The 15265-nt window shown below is 39.8% G+C and overlaps 1 protein-coding gene and 1 long non-coding RNA gene across 14 annotated transcripts in view; one reads left to right on the top strand and one right to left on the bottom strand.

The window, feature by feature from the left end:
* The window catches only part of ZNF385D (zinc finger protein 385D), a 583216-nt gene that overhangs the window by 459888 nt on the left and 108063 nt on the right, over positions 1–15265 (top strand). For 8 of the 13 annotated variants that reach the window (XM_081882143.1, XM_081882152.1, XM_081882148.1 and 5 more), the window contains one exon: positions 11492–11629. The exons of 3 other annotated variants lie outside the window; for them this stretch is intronic. In XM_081882143.1, coding sequence (XP_081738269.1) covers positions 11492–11629 — 138 coding nt within the window. The remainder of the gene's footprint in view (positions 1–11491; positions 11630–15265) is intronic. 2 more of the 13 variants (XM_081882155.1, XM_081882150.1) reach the window with 1 other exon arrangement.
* Positions 13274–15265, bottom strand: part of LOC309325818 — a 6659-nt gene continuing 4667 nt past the window's right edge. Inside the window, exons 2-3 of the long non-coding RNA XR_014150039.1 lie at positions 13930–14152; positions 13274–13702 (exon numbers count right to left, since the gene is read on the bottom strand). This is a non-coding gene — a long non-coding RNA (uncharacterized lncRNA). The remainder of the gene's footprint in view (positions 13703–13929; positions 14153–15265) is intronic.

Below are 15265 nucleotides of genomic sequence, written 5' to 3'. Positions count from 1 at the left end.
AACCTGTGGGCCTCCACAAGCACCTTTCACCGTCCCTGACTATGCTGTCAAACAACATTTCAAGGGACACATGATCCCCATTCCTCTTGCAGATGGATAATATGTGGTGGGAGGGCAGTAGAAAAACAGAAAATATTTACGTCCAACCATGGTTGCAGCAAGCAATAAAACAAGCAACTATCAGATTCTGGCTTAGACACGTTTATATGATTTCTGAGTTAACTGAAAGGAGGGAATAATATGACACTTCCCCTCAAGTAGGTGTAGTGTCCTTCAAAGTAGATGAGATTCTGCCAATATTTTCTGGTTCCAGGAAGGAATGGCTGTGACAAAATGCAGCGTGGTGACTTCAATTTACTCTAAATCAGCATTTCTTTTTTATAGGTGTATGTGGTAATAGAAAATCATTGCCAATAATTTTTTAACTTGGAAGCAAAAAGCCCCAACCTCTGTGAGCTGAGGATCATTGGGCCAAGGCTATAATTTTTATAGAGCTGTTACAGAGAATAGATATATTTTTTACCTCTGAATGTTCCTTTTAAGGGGAAAGGAAAGGTTTAGAGGTCCCAGTGTGTTGGCTGGAGACTTTGTCTTTTTGATTAGCAAAGACAGTCAAATTAAATCTTATTTTGCTGCATTCCTAGGCAATGTTGCAGGTGCATCTCTATAACGTCAGATTATATTCCAAAAAGTTGGGGAAATTTTTGCTATTGGATCATGTACTCAGAGCTGGCCATATTTTAAGAAAAAAGCATCTTGCTTTACTTATGCTTGCTGTCTCTTATTACTTGTGGTTCTCCACAATTACCCAGGCAATTTAATAAAAGCTTACAGGATTATTTTAACAGGAAGTTAAGAAAAGGCTAGCAAAACAAAATGCTGTCATTTAAAACATTTCATTTAGTAATTCACTCAATGTGAATCAATCAAGATTAAAACTTTCAAGCATGTTTATTTTATTTTCAAAATAACTTTCGCAGCAGGTTTTGAATTTAGTACTTTGTTTCTGAATGACAACAACAACAAAAAGTTAGGAAAGTAAGATTAAGCTCTTTTCTAAAATTTAATAGAAGATAGCCCTTAAGTTTCTAGTGCTAGTTCAAATAGTTCTGCTTCTTGGGACTTAGATGGAAATAAATCAGCTTTCCCTATTATATGCAAAGTTGTAGGGGGATATTGGGGAAGGTAAATGACAGATTAGTTTATGACTCCTTTCCATCTCCTTCTTTCTGTATCTCAGTCTATGTGTGAGGGGGCTGGGGAGAGGGAGAATCAGTCAAGACACTAAATCTTTTCAAAAAAGCAAATGGGTTAAAAAATAAACAAAATAAAGACTTAAATTTCCTGGCCTCACCACAACCTCTGCTAGACCGCCTCATCTTTACGTATGCATGCCTACTCAGGGGATTGTATCTGGTTAATGTAGTTCCTGGAAGATTGTGGGTGGGCTGAGGCATAGCCGCCGGGGAAATGAGGCAAAAATGGCCTTGTTAATCTGACCTACTCTGGTCTACCACTGTAAAAAGGCTGGTGTGGTGGTTGTTGGTTGGTGTGTGTTTTTCTCGTTTTCTTACTCTTCCTGGAATTGTTTGGGGACAAATGGGACTAAATCCCTGTCCAATATACACTGGACCACCAATTCAGTACCTCTTGCCTCAATTTCTGATAACTGACTACCTGTGGACCTATGCAGAGCAGGTGGGCTTAGCCTCAGAGTTATATGCTTTGAATTGCTGAACACGAGGCTGCCTTTGAAGGCGGCATGTAAAGTTGAGTTGGTACAGAACGCAGCAACTCAAAAACTTTGGGGAATACTCATTATGTACTGCTTATATTAACTGCCTAGGTATTTCTAATCCAATTTCAGATACTGATCTTGACCTCTAAAACCATGCACTTTACAGTCGATGTGACATAGTTGGGTAGTATGTGGGACTAAGACCCAGGATACCAGGGTTCAAATCCCTACTTAGCTCATTGGATGAACTGTCTTCCAGTTTCTTGATAGTTTTATTTCTCTGACAAAAGGCCTTTCCCCCCTCTCATTTTTAGAACACTTTTAATTTTTAAATATTTTTTTTTTACATCCTCATAATTTGGCTATGTGTGTTGAGCTTACCTCCTCAGTTCAAAGTGGCTTAGGGTGATGCGTGTGTTTCTTTCCATTAAGTCTTTACTGTAAAGACCTTCAGTAACTTGAGTAGGGGGAAAATGAATTGAAGGACTGTGGATTTAGACTTGGGCATGAGAAAGAATCATAGTCATATTTTTATGTGGTTTTTTAATATATAAAAAATTCTTAGAATTTATGCATAAGACTCTTTCAGTTATCTCTTCCTGCCTTCTACATGTGCTAGGAGGCATGGCACAATGGGAAGTGAGATTAACTAGCTCTCTGTAAGTTGTAGCATCCTGCACAATAATAGCACAATCACTTTCTGTGCACTGGATGTCCCTTGGGCGCTCGCTTTGCATGCAAAACGTTCTCACCAAGTTAATTAAATGAAGTGCTCTTCAGATTTGTCAAATCTTGATGAGTGAAAATGCTTAAAAATTTTTTAATAAAGCATTTAAGTAATGTTTTAATCAGCTGGAGTTTATAGCTTTTGTTTTAATAGTGCCTGGCTGGAAAAGATCAATGGTTATTTTATTCTGTAAAATCTTTACTGGATGGCATAATAAGCATCAGTCTTAAAATCTGCAGTTTAAATATGGATGGCGGTTATTAACCTGTTCTTTAAAAGCTGCAATTAGTCAAAAGCAACCGCTTAAAGAAATGACTTAATTACTCCAAGCAGAAAGGTTAAAAGAGTAAAAACTGGGGTGGGGGTGAGTGAGAAACCACAATGTAGTTGCTGCTGAGACAAGCATATGCACAGTCTATTTTTTATTTTTGTAAGAAAAGAAAAAAGTGGATGTTCTTTATGCTTTACAGTTTAATTTGTATAAATATAATTGTTTGTGGACTATAAACGTCCAGAGACTGCACAGAAATAGCTTAGGGGGCCACAGTCCTAGCCTGAACAGGGGGTGGTGGCAAGTCATTCAGGACCATTCTTATTTACCAATTTCTCTGTGGCCGGGGGAGGCCCAGGTTAAACGGGATACCATCCAGAAAACCTCTTTCATTGCATTCAGATGACTGTGCAAAACTCCAGGACTTCTCACTCTTTCTCATTTCACACAGGAAGTCCTTATTTTGTGTCAGATGCTAATATAAGAATATAAGAGCTAGCTGAATCATGTGATCCGGCATGCTGTTTTCGCAGTGGCTGAACTCACCCCTCTGTTTCAGGAGTGGCTTGTCAAAAGACGGGGTGGCATGTTTTCTGATTCTAAAGTTAAACTATACAGTGGTACCTTGGGTTAAGTACTTAATTCATTCCAGAGGTCCGATCTTAACCTGAAACTGTTCTTAACCTGAAGCACCACTTTAGCTAATGGGGCCTCCTGCTGCTGTCACGCCACCAGAGTACGATTTCTGTTCTCATGCTGAAGCAAAGTTCTTAGCCTGAGGTAATATTTCTGGGTTAGCGGAGTATGTAACCTAAAGCGTATGTAACCTGAGGTACCACTGTACTTGAGATGCTTACTGCATTGCCCTCTGGTTTAGGGCTTATGTGACATCAAGGCCCCTTCAGCAGAAACCCTAAGTCCCAAAATCAAGCGCACGGACTCTGGAGTTCTAGTAAATAGCAAAGTAGATCCTGCAGGCCCAGAATCTGCCCACCTCTGAGAGAGAGATATGCCTGAGATATGTATTAGCCTGCATCTCAAAATTACTTGAAATATTTAAGCGTCTTCTCTTCCCACTGGCATGATCCGTGGTTGTTTGAGTTCCTCAAGTGACACATCGTTAGGAACACATTCGTCTTGAGTCCCTTCCTGGTGTGAACTAAATAAAATATGTCTGTATTGTCTACCCTGCAGCGATCATATGTACACAGTGGGAGACAGACATATATAATAGAAGAGAAATTTAGAATTCCAGACCTTGTACAACTCAGTTCGCAAAAAAATTTGAAGAATCGGATACAGGTATCCAAGTACAGAATGCCAATAGTGAAGGGTGTGTGTGTGTGTGTAAATCACTGATTGACTGTTTAGAATTAATGAAAGTGGAGTCTGGATTATTCCCTTATTGTCACTTCCATGTACAGTGGTACCTCGGGTTAAGAACTTAATTCGTTCTGGAGGTCTGTTCTTAACCTGAAACTGTTCTTAATCTGAAGCACCACTTTAGCTAATGGGGCCTCCTGCTGCCACTGCGCCGCTGCTGCACGATTTCTGTTCTCATCCTGAAGCAAAGTTCTTAACCCGAGGTAATATTTCTGGGTTAGTGGAGTCTGTAACCTGAAGCGTCTGTAACCTGAAGCGTCTGTAACCCGAGGTACCACTGTATTTAAAATGCTTAAATGTGGTGATTGATATTGACAGTGAAGCAGTTCATGATAGGTGATCTAAATGGCGACATACTTTATTAAAATCAGATTGTATTTAGAATACATTATTTACATTATTTGAATGTTAACTATATATATTTAAACTTTTAGTAGGTTTTGTGTTGTAATTTTCATAGTAACATTTCAGAGGGATTTTCATTTTCATTTTAAATATGAGAAGCAATGGCTGCTTCCCACCTATATTCAGTGCTATTTTTCTAGAAAAAAACAGGTGCCAGAGCTCACTATGGGTGTTATGTACTGAAGTTCTCACCCAGGGCCAGCAGGGGGATACTGTAGATAGTTATGCAAATGAAGGATCAAAAGTGACGTTCAGTGATTGGATAGTTTTAAAAAGTTGTTACAGTAACGTTGTACTGGAGCTCGATATAAACAGGCTGACTGAACCCTTCAGTTCAGTTCAGTTCTGGCCTGTGAATAAACAAGAGCTGTTTGAAGAATCGCTGTGTCGTCTGATATGTTCACCCACAACTTAACAATGAACTTCTCCCTTGTTCTCTTAGAATGGCAATGGTGCCTGCCTGAGAGTTGCCAGAACTGAGTTCCGGCTGGGGGGGGGTGGGGAGCCCTGCCTATATCACAGATATTTCTATTAGCACTGAATCCACACAGTAGTTGTAAACATTCTGTATCAATCGTAACATATGTAATTTCTGTACCTGCCCTTTATATGTTTTCTACCCGGCACCCTCTTAAGTTTTTTACTACCATGGCTTCCAAGCACATTTTGAAGGGAGGGAAAGTAATCATTGCAATGACATTTATAGAAAAGCAATTTGGCTACACCTGTGAGAGAAACTGCTATGGTGGCATTTACATAAGGTCGTTCCATCTCATAGCCATGGAATACAAACAATAGGGTATTCTGAAGATTTATTTATAAAGAATAATTCGGTTGTGTGTTTCTAGTGATAGCACCCTGGATGCTTTTTCAAGTACAATTCAAAGAGCTGATGACATAGTTGAAATGACACCTTTGATACTGTTACTTGCAGGGTGTACCCAGGTAATGTGCTGCTTTAAAGTGACATGCATTCACTGAGAATAAAACCTGAATACAACTTGAAATGAACCCTGCTGCTGTCTGTAGAATTCAGATAAGATTTATAGAGATATACAAAACATTTATATTACTTCAAAGATGCAAAGAAGTTGCCAATCATCTAATGTAGAAAAATGTAATTTATTAAAACTGCTATTAAAGGTAAAGGTAAAGGGACCCCTGACCATTAGGTCCAGTCGTGGCCGACTCTGGGGTTGCAGTGCTCATCTCGCTCTATAGGCCGAGGGAGCTGGCGTACAGCTTCTGGGTCATGTGGCTAGCATGACTAAGCCACTTCTGGCGAACCAGAGCAGCACACGGAAACACCGTTTACCTTCCCGCCAGGGTGGTACCTATTTATCTACTTGCACTTTGACATGCTTTTGAACTGCTAGGTTGGCAGGAGCAGGGACCGAGCAACGGGAGTTCACCCCGTCATGGGGATTCGAACCGCCAACCTTCCGATCGGCAAGCCCTAGTCTCTGTGGTTTAACCCACAGCGCCATCCGCATCCCAAAACTGCTATTAGTTTCCTAATAATAATTAGATGGAAGGTGAGTTAGTGTGGTCTAGTCACTAGGGTTATAACTAGGGAGCTATGATTAGGGAGATCTGGAGGCAAATCTCCAGTCAGCCCTGAAACTCAGCCATGGCCTGTTGCTGGCATCCTTCTGTATCAAGAGACAATGGAGTGTTCCTCCAGGGGTAAAGTCGAACTGCTGTGTTAGCAGCATTGAAGTGACCTCCCTGGGGCGCAAGCGTGGGCAGTGTGTAGGAAGGTCCTGGGGTGCCCAGATGACAAGACCCTCCTCTCAGCCTTGCTGATGTGGTCCAAAGCATACAAGGCGTACAAGGCACCATCCAACTGTCTTAGGGACTCCACTCTGGATTTGTGTAGGGTTTGCTCTTTAGCCTTTTCTTCTCCCTATCCTGCAAGGTAGCAGAGGTTTAGGATCAGAGTTTTCCTTCTCTTGGATGGGCTACCTTCCCAGGTTGCTAAATTTGTATACTGCTCTTCATCTGTAGATCTCAGGGCAGTTCACAGCATAGAAATACAAGATAAAAACACAAAATACATAATAAAAACAAGGACAAGACAAACCAATAGCCCCCTCCCCTTGCCCACTCTCTTTAATGTATCTCAGAGTTCTTGTGAGGATAAAATGTATGTCATCAGCTCACTGGAGCATGGATATATAATACATGAAATAAGAGTTTTTCAGCATGCCAGTATTGGTGCCAGTGTTCCTAAGATTCTGAAATGAAAAGAAAAGGCAAAGGAACACTGCCAAATCCAATCATAGCAGTGTTGTCCAACACACTGCAGCATTGGAACAGGGTTGCATAGGTAGTATAAGGTAACATAAAAGAGAAATGTCTAAAGGATTAAAAAAGGAAACACACACAATAAAGTAGATCCATAGAAAGAAAAGCATAGGATGAAGATGGACAGACATTTTCTGTAGTGTCAGAATTTGGGTAAGCAGTTTTAAACCATATTTTCCTGGTTTTAGCATCATGAGAAACTGTGGTTCAGCATTCCACAATATATTTCTCAAAGATAGCCATGTGGCTTAGGAGAGGGTAACAGAATGTGTACCCCCACAGATTGCTTGCCCCACCTGCTGCTCCTCTCACTGCTGCTCTCTCCTTCCTTCCACCTCACTATGTGTCAGAGGCGGCCACAGGTATTCCATGCATCGTGCTGAGAAAGGGGTCCTTTCTGAGAGAGACGTTAAGGGCAAGATCACCCAAAGTGCCAGCACCACTTTGCAACAATGGTGGCAAATTCCTGTAAAGGACCAACCAAGTTTAAAGATCCTTGGGAGCAACGCAGCGCCCCTGGTGGAGAGGAAGCAGCAGTTAGAGGAATGGGAGGACTGGGAGAAGGACCTTAAGTAATGGTGGTTCTGGGAGGCGGTGAATGTTTGCTGTCCAAGGCAAGCCCAGTGTCGTTTCCTGGGTCTGCAGAGAGGTGTACCAAATGAAGGAGGGGAGGGGTGGAGGGGAGTGCATGGCCACAAATCATGGACAATTTTTTTTAGATCTGAACCAGATTATGCACTGTGTACAGAAGCGTTTGTTCTCAGAGCAGAAAAACCACGTCAGCCACGCTTATATGGACACCTGTTACCCCTAGACTTTTATTTTCAAGCCAATGAGTTGCTCTAATAGAAACGGCTTGTATAATTGGTCTGAAATGGCCGTTTCCCCACTTGTGTATGATGAGAGTGCTTGGTGTCTTCCTTTTTGCACCCCTTTGTATAATGATCCTGTGTAGATGTAGCTCTTGGTTTCAGCCAGTTGTGGGTATGGGTAAACGATACATGAAAATCTAGAAGCTATCCCAATCCGTTTAGAAGGTGTATTTCAATACTCTGATTTCATGCAGTGCCTTGGGTGCCAAGGAGGCATATCTGTATATAAATACAAGTCCAGAAGAAGTAGCTCCAGATGTCTTTCCATCCTCAAACTTGATGAAAGTAAGTCTTCAATAGCAATAGTCCACAGATCTCTGTTGGTAAAACAATGTCAGAGCATAATCAGCAATTCAGAAAACTCAGGTGGACAATCTCAACTTGTTTCCTTGTCCACTCTTGAACTACCTTAGCATCCCTCCCTTTAGACATCAAAAGATACAACTAGATGAGTGGCTTAGAGGTCAATGGTGAAACAGAGTGCTGTTTCTTTAACTTCTCTCAACCAAGGGGCAAAGCTTCTTCAGTCATAAGGTCTGAATAAACATATGAAGGCTCAGTAGGGTTTTGTGTCGTTCTGCTCTCTAAGAACCATCCTGGTTTCTGTATATTTTTATTCTCCCACCTGATTTCCATCAGTCTACTGACTTGCTACCTTCTTCCATGTATATGTCCATGTTAACCTTGTATTAGGTATCTTTGCAGTTGATAACTGAAGCCCCAGGTGAAACACCTGTGGGCCCCACTCCTCCATGACAGGCAGCAGTAATATGCAGTATTTTAAGTCAGTCCATTCAGTTCACAATGTGTATATATTTACATGATTTAATATACACAAGTGAATAATGGCTGGATTTCTTGCTCTGTTGGAAATACAGCAATCTTAGTTCTATGAGTCAACAAAACTAAATCGCCTCCTGTGGGCTGTGGCTGTTGTGAGGAACAAAGGGGGGTGGATTGTAAATGACTATGTAGATTAAAATAGTGCTGTAAAATTATTCATATTGGTTTAAGAAGTGCCTTAATTATGTTATATTTATGAAAGCTCAGGTAACAAATTACACCTTTGCTTACAAAGCCATACAAAATTCTGGGTATGTGCAAGTTCAGCCATGGCTTTGGATAAAAGAAGGGAAAACCTGCTGGAACTTAAGCCATCATATTTGGTATTGCAGGAAAGAAAATGCAATGTGACACATTTGGAAGAAACTTTTTTCTGCCTCCTTCTGCCCAATCTGTTCATTGTTGTTGTTGGAGAAATGTTGGCTTGAAATCTAATTCCTTTTTTTTTTGTTTTTTTGTTTAATCTCCAGAGGCAAAAATATGAAATTATTCCACTTGTTCTTGGAACTTATCTCAAAACTGCACAAATAGAGCTCCATTTTTTTCTTTGGGAGAAGAAAAAGAGTTGCTTTTTATAAAGAGAATGAAAAAATATTGAAAAGAATAAGAAAAACGACTTCTTGGACAGAAAGTGGTTGCCGTGTACCCCAGAACAAAGGATCACACAATTGTTGTGGTCTTGAATACATTGACTTTTGAAAAAAGGAAAGCACTCAAAGAAATAAGTAAGAAATCCCTAGTAAACAGCACAGAGCAAAATGTTCAAAGTGTGTAAGTGCCTAGCAGTTATGAGCAATGATGAAAACCAGTGGGATTTTAGGGAGCAGAGAACTGGTGGCTCACTTTGAAAACGTTATTTAGCCTATTGCTAAGATTACTGCTTTTAATCTTCCTCAGCAAGGCAAACACTCATTCGAGCAAATGGAGGCTGTGCTAACAAAGCCCTCTAAGTATCACAGTCTCCAACTGTGTAAAAGTGGAAGTTATAAAAATGCAGATCGTTCTTACTAAGAGCAGGACCTAAAATACAATGCTGCATGTATTTGTAGTACACAAACCTCATACCCTCCAACATTTCTCCGATGAAACTAGGGACGTCCTCCTCTTCCTCTTCTTCTTCTATTTATTAACATGCCACCCATTTGATTGGGTTGCCCCAGCCACTCTGGGAGGCTTCCAACATATATTAAAACATTATAAAACATTAAAACACTTAAAAACTTCCCTATTCAAGGCTCCCTATCACCTTGGCTCAGGGTCGCATAACTCCATAGGCTCCAACATTTCTCCAATGAAAATCGGGACATTGTGGAATCAAATCAGAAACTGGGACAGTTTCTATAAATCTGGGGCTGTCCCTGGAAAATAGGGACATTTGGAGGGTTTGAGACCTCTGTTTCAGAAAAAGCAGGCCTGCCAACTGAAACGAGAGACTGTTTCAATTGAGCAAGAGAGTGAATGTTGTTTGTTCACAGTATTTTGTTGGCATTGAAAGGGCTGCATGTATCCCACTCAACTGTGAACAATCTATGAACAGTTTTGCTCCTTTCATGAATACCTTAAAATGCACAAAATGGATGCATGCTTTACATGGGAGTGATAAAATCTTCAGGAAAAGCAATCCTTTCCCATATCCATTTTGCCTCAGTCCTATCGACTTTTAGTACTTATTCCCCATTTCACATTGACCATCTATTCACATTCTCTGTATTCTTGCCCAACATATCCAGGACACAAATGGATTAATAGTTCAGCATTTCAAGAGCCTGAATGGTAGATGCTGAACAAATTGTATGTAATAAATAAATGCTAATATATTTTACTCTGTTAGCAAAATATGCAATCCAATACTGAGGGTGTGGACTTTGTTTTTCCATTTGTGAGCATAATCTACATGCTTATGGTTAAAACATGAAGGCTCAACTTGTTGAAATGCCACAATTCACCAGTAAGAGCTTCTCTAATGGATATAGTATTAGCCACAGATAGTTAAAAATGATACTGAGAATGCATTCAAAATTCAAAGAAACAAATATAAATGAACATGTGACTATATAATGTTCAAAATGAATCTGCTATATTTATATAACTGTATTAAAACATTCATATTGGTTGACTTGTCAACACATAAATCTGTGTTATGCTGTATGGTACTTTAAAGTTAGGTTTGTCTTTTTATAGTGGGGGATTGTTAATCATATTTGCATCAAAGTACAATACCTTTCTTAAAGAATCATACAGTAGAGTCCTTAAGTTGTATTCAAATAGAATACAATAAATATGCAAAGGCAATATGGACACAAAGTCTTGCAGTCATAATGTCATAAAGCATCACCTCTGCCATCTGCCTTGCAATTCTTTCTTTCTCTCTCTCCTCCCCCCGCCCCCCCGCAGGATAAGATTAGGAGAATGACAGGGCCTATTCACTGTCATGTAACAGAGTTGAGTAACTCTTGAATTAAAGTTACTCTTCCACAAACAAGCATTACAAACTGGGAGATAAATGGGATGTTTCTGACATTTTCCCAGAAGTGCATTTAAAACATAGAGAGATGTGTTCCCCCCCCCCCATATGTTGTTGTCTAAACAAAGCTTTGTTAAAGCGTGTCTTTCAGAGAATGAAATCCTTTTAAGACAAGGAATATTTTGTAGACTTAGAAGTTAGCACATCAAGTAAGGAACTACAGAATGGGATTTATTAGAGGAAATAAACTGGTGTGCAGTTTATCATTGAAGAAAGGATTGTGGAAATACCATACAATGTATACGCTTTATTAATGAATGCACAACATTTCATCAGAAAGTACACCCCCTTTTCCAACTCTTTAGATTACAATTAGATGGAGGAAACAGGCATTCTCATGATACAGATTTTTATTTTTCATTCACTGTGTTTCAGAGTTCCAGGAATTTGTGTTCCAACTTTTCTTCCCTTTTCTATATAGTTTCAGAACAAGAACATGCACATCTCTTGGCCACAGTTCTGCAGCTCAGTTTTGTCCAAAAAAATGCCAGGGCTGGCTCTCTGTAGAGAAGATTCAAAAGAGGTAGGGACTAATTTTGGAAGTCTGCTGATTGGAGAAGTAAGTCTGCTTCCTCTGAACAATGTTGTTCTATTTGTAGCTATTAAATAGTCATTGACAGACCCATTTTCCATGAACTTGTCTGAACCTTTTTAAAGCTCGCTGTGGCCATCACAACTTCCTGTGGAAATGAATTCCTCAAATTAATTATTGTCTACATAAATAAATCAAGCACCCGATCAATAAACCTGCTTATCTGTCAATTGAAGTGGAGGAAATTATTGGTCCTCTTCCATTGTCTTTGATGGCACTTGGTCTGCATGAGGAGCCTAGGGTTAAGACATACTTATGCAGATATTTTAACAGCCTTAGTCTCTACAGTCCTATAAGTAATGGAGTTTTTTTGCCTTGTTGAAAGCAGCACTGCTATAATCAGAGGAAGCTGGAGCTTAGCAGACTCTGCATGCCTGCTTTTAGCTGAATACTCTAGAGCAAGCTACCTTTTTAACAGGATATCATCTCCTGACAATTTACTGCTAATATATATTTATACCCTGCTTTAGAGTGATTTATTCAGTGTGGGAAGAAATAGCCGCAGCCAGGTTTTATGTGCTGCACTAATCTGTGTCAAAATAGCTGAACTAAAAGGCCAATGTAGGTCAGAAACGAAAGGGAAAGAATCATAAAACATATTCAGGGATGATGTGACACCTATCATATCTTTATATTACCAAATAATTAATGATATGTAAAGAGAATGGCTGAAAGTATCTTATTATTTCACCCTCAAAACTCTAGAATTTGGGGCACATGAAATTCAGGACAGCCTAAATTTATGGTTTGGAATAGGTAAGAGGAAGCATTCCTTATATTAGACAAAATTAGCTGCAAAAGAATCTGAGGAACATTGGGATTATAGTGGGATTGCAGTGGTACCTCGGGTTACAGACTCCGCTAACCCAGAAATAGTACCTCGGGTTAAGAACTTTGCTTCAGGATGAGAACAGAAATCGTGCGGTGGCAGTGGGGGGAGGTCCCATTAGCTAAAGTGGTACCTCAGGTTAAGAACAGTTTCAAGTTAAAAATGGACCTCCAGAACGAATTTAGTTCTTAACCAGAGGCACCACTGTATAGACTCTCGAAGCAAGAAGGGCCAATAAATTTATCCAGTGGGTTAAAGGAAAGGCTAATACAGTATTCAGGGCCACTTGTCCATGTGATGTGCAAGAGAAATTCCTTTGAATTACAATATGGTAATTGGTGAGACCTGAACTCTGTCTTTAACACTGAGCACCTCATGCTTGATCATGTGTTTGGTACCAATTGGTCTAAACAAGACTAATGGTAAAGTGCCTGTGGCAACCCTTCAAAGCCTGTTGAAGATCTTTTTTTATTATTCAGACAGACAGGCCTTCCCAAAGAGCTGGTACCAGTCGTGCCTATGTCAGTTTTGCAAAACAGTAGAATAATGTTTTATAATGTTTTTACAGTATAGGCTTTTCCCATCATCCTTGATTTTATAAAATGGTTGATTTTATAAAATCTTCAATTTTTAAAAAAATATGGAGCAAGCATTTTTGCAAATAATAAATATGAGAAGCAATATAGAGTAATATAGTAATATAATGTAGAGTATAAAATTATAGTAATATAGTAATATAATACTGTATAGAGTAATTCAATATGAGAATACACCGTTTTTTAAGTCTTTTTATCCGTAATATGCTAAAAATGGCAGCAGCCCCCTCAAAATAACCTTCCATTTGGAGATCAACTGGAAACTTCAGCATGTTGATTCCATGTGGGAGCCATAATATGAAGCACCAGTTACCGTGTGGATCTTTCGCTTTGTGTAGGGGGATTCCTCAAAATTAACATAGTCTGCAATCCTGAACCAGGGACTCGATGGAACCTCATTCTGAGAATTACACTGTTAAGGGTGCTTTATTTTGTAGCTGTACCTTGCATAAGTCACCAGTTATAGATTGCCATTGTAACCATAATACTGCAAGGAAGTATTGCCCATAAGAAAGACTTGTGTGTGTTGAGGTTCTGGGAAGGACTTTCCCATAAATTAATAGCTTTAATCACCATGGTTTATTGTGATGGGAATGAGTGTAGTCTCACTGCAGACTCATTGGTATCTGAAGAAGTGTGCATGCACACGAAAGCTCAGACCAACACGGCTACCTATCTATAACTGGAAATATGGAAGGCACCACATTGAGCCGCATGAAATGGAAGTCCATCAACCTCACCACGTATCTGAAGAAGTGTGCATGCACACGAAAGCTCATACCTAGAACTAACTTAGTTGGTCTTTAAGGTGCTACTGGAAGGAATTTTTATTTTGTGCAGACTCATTGCCCTTCCTCCTCCTCTGCAGGCACAACTGCAAAGAGCTAATAAGAAGCTTAATCTTCTGAGTTTGAGCTAATCAGTTTCACATCGTGTCCAAGCACTTACCTATGGTTTATTGAAGCAAGGCAGCCTTGTAAACCAGGATTCAAAGCTCTCTTATTTCAGCCAAATCATGGTCAATAAGAACCAGGCTTTTTTGTTCAGGTAGGTAGCCGTGTTGGTCTGAGGCAGTCAAAATAAATATATATATTTTTTTAAAATTGTCCAGTAGCAACTAAGTTTGTTCTGGGTATAAGCTTTCATGGTTCAGTTGATATGGCAAGTTGTGATAAATCCAAAAAGAACATCCCCATGGCTATATTAGAAGAGGAGAGAGAAGGGGATGACATGATCCCCTGGAATGGGGAAGATCAGGGTGGTAAACTATGGTTTATTGTAACATCCAGACATGGATTTACATGTTATAGTTTTAGAGCAAATTGCAGGAACGCTCCCATGACTTGGAAAGCATAATCCCAGAAGTATAAGTATACCAGAGCTGATGGCTACAGCTGCCTGATTTCATCAGTGTCGCTTATAGCTAAGCTACTGGCAAAGTTGCTCTTCCATGTATATGGCCTTCCCTCTGAGCAACTTTGGCTATTTTTGAAACAGATATCCAACACCTTTTAAAATATTAATTTAAAATATTGTAGTGACAAGTCAAAGCATGAGAGAAGCGCTGAAAAGCCAGAACTGAAAACTCATGGGAACCAATGGGAGGGTCTTTCTGTTGCCTTAGGCATAACATTATAACTGGCTGCAAAATAGCAAGAGGAGAGAACTTTAAAAAACTGAAATAGACTTGGGAATTGCTCCTGTGGCTTTGTCCCTAACACTGAAGCTGATGAAATAGCTCTTGGTTATGCTTAGCACTCTGTGAACTTTATAGCACCCTTGTACACAGCAGAATTGCTGACTTGAGCGGGGTGTTTAGTATGTTTACAAGAGGTGCTACAGCAGGGGAAATGCAACAAGCAAGTTGAGTTCCACCAGCCCTCTGTTCACATCTGCCAATTAAAGCAAAACAAAACAAAATTCTGCATGCAGGAGAAGAGTGTGTGGAGGTGTTTAAGTAGTGTGAGGTGTTTTGCCCAAATAATTCATACACATAATTTGTGGTTACGGTCAGGGACTTGTATTATGTGGATACAGACCAGATACATTTGGTGCAATTTGTTGCTGACATTCAGTGCTGAAAATATTTAATGCATTTGCAGCCAATTCAAATTGCGTGCCCAGGTGCACAGCCCCCTAACCCAGCATGACCGACTATAGAGTGGTAAATGAATGGAC

This window comes from Podarcis erhardii (assembly GCF_964252035.2).
Source record: "Podarcis erhardii genome assembly, chromosome: 12".
In the NCBI taxonomy this organism is placed as follows: Eukaryota; Metazoa; Chordata; class Lepidosauria; order Squamata; family Lacertidae; genus Podarcis; species Podarcis erhardii.
The sequence above is the reverse complement of the archived record's forward strand: the minus strand, read 5'-3'. Positions and strand labels throughout refer to the sequence as shown.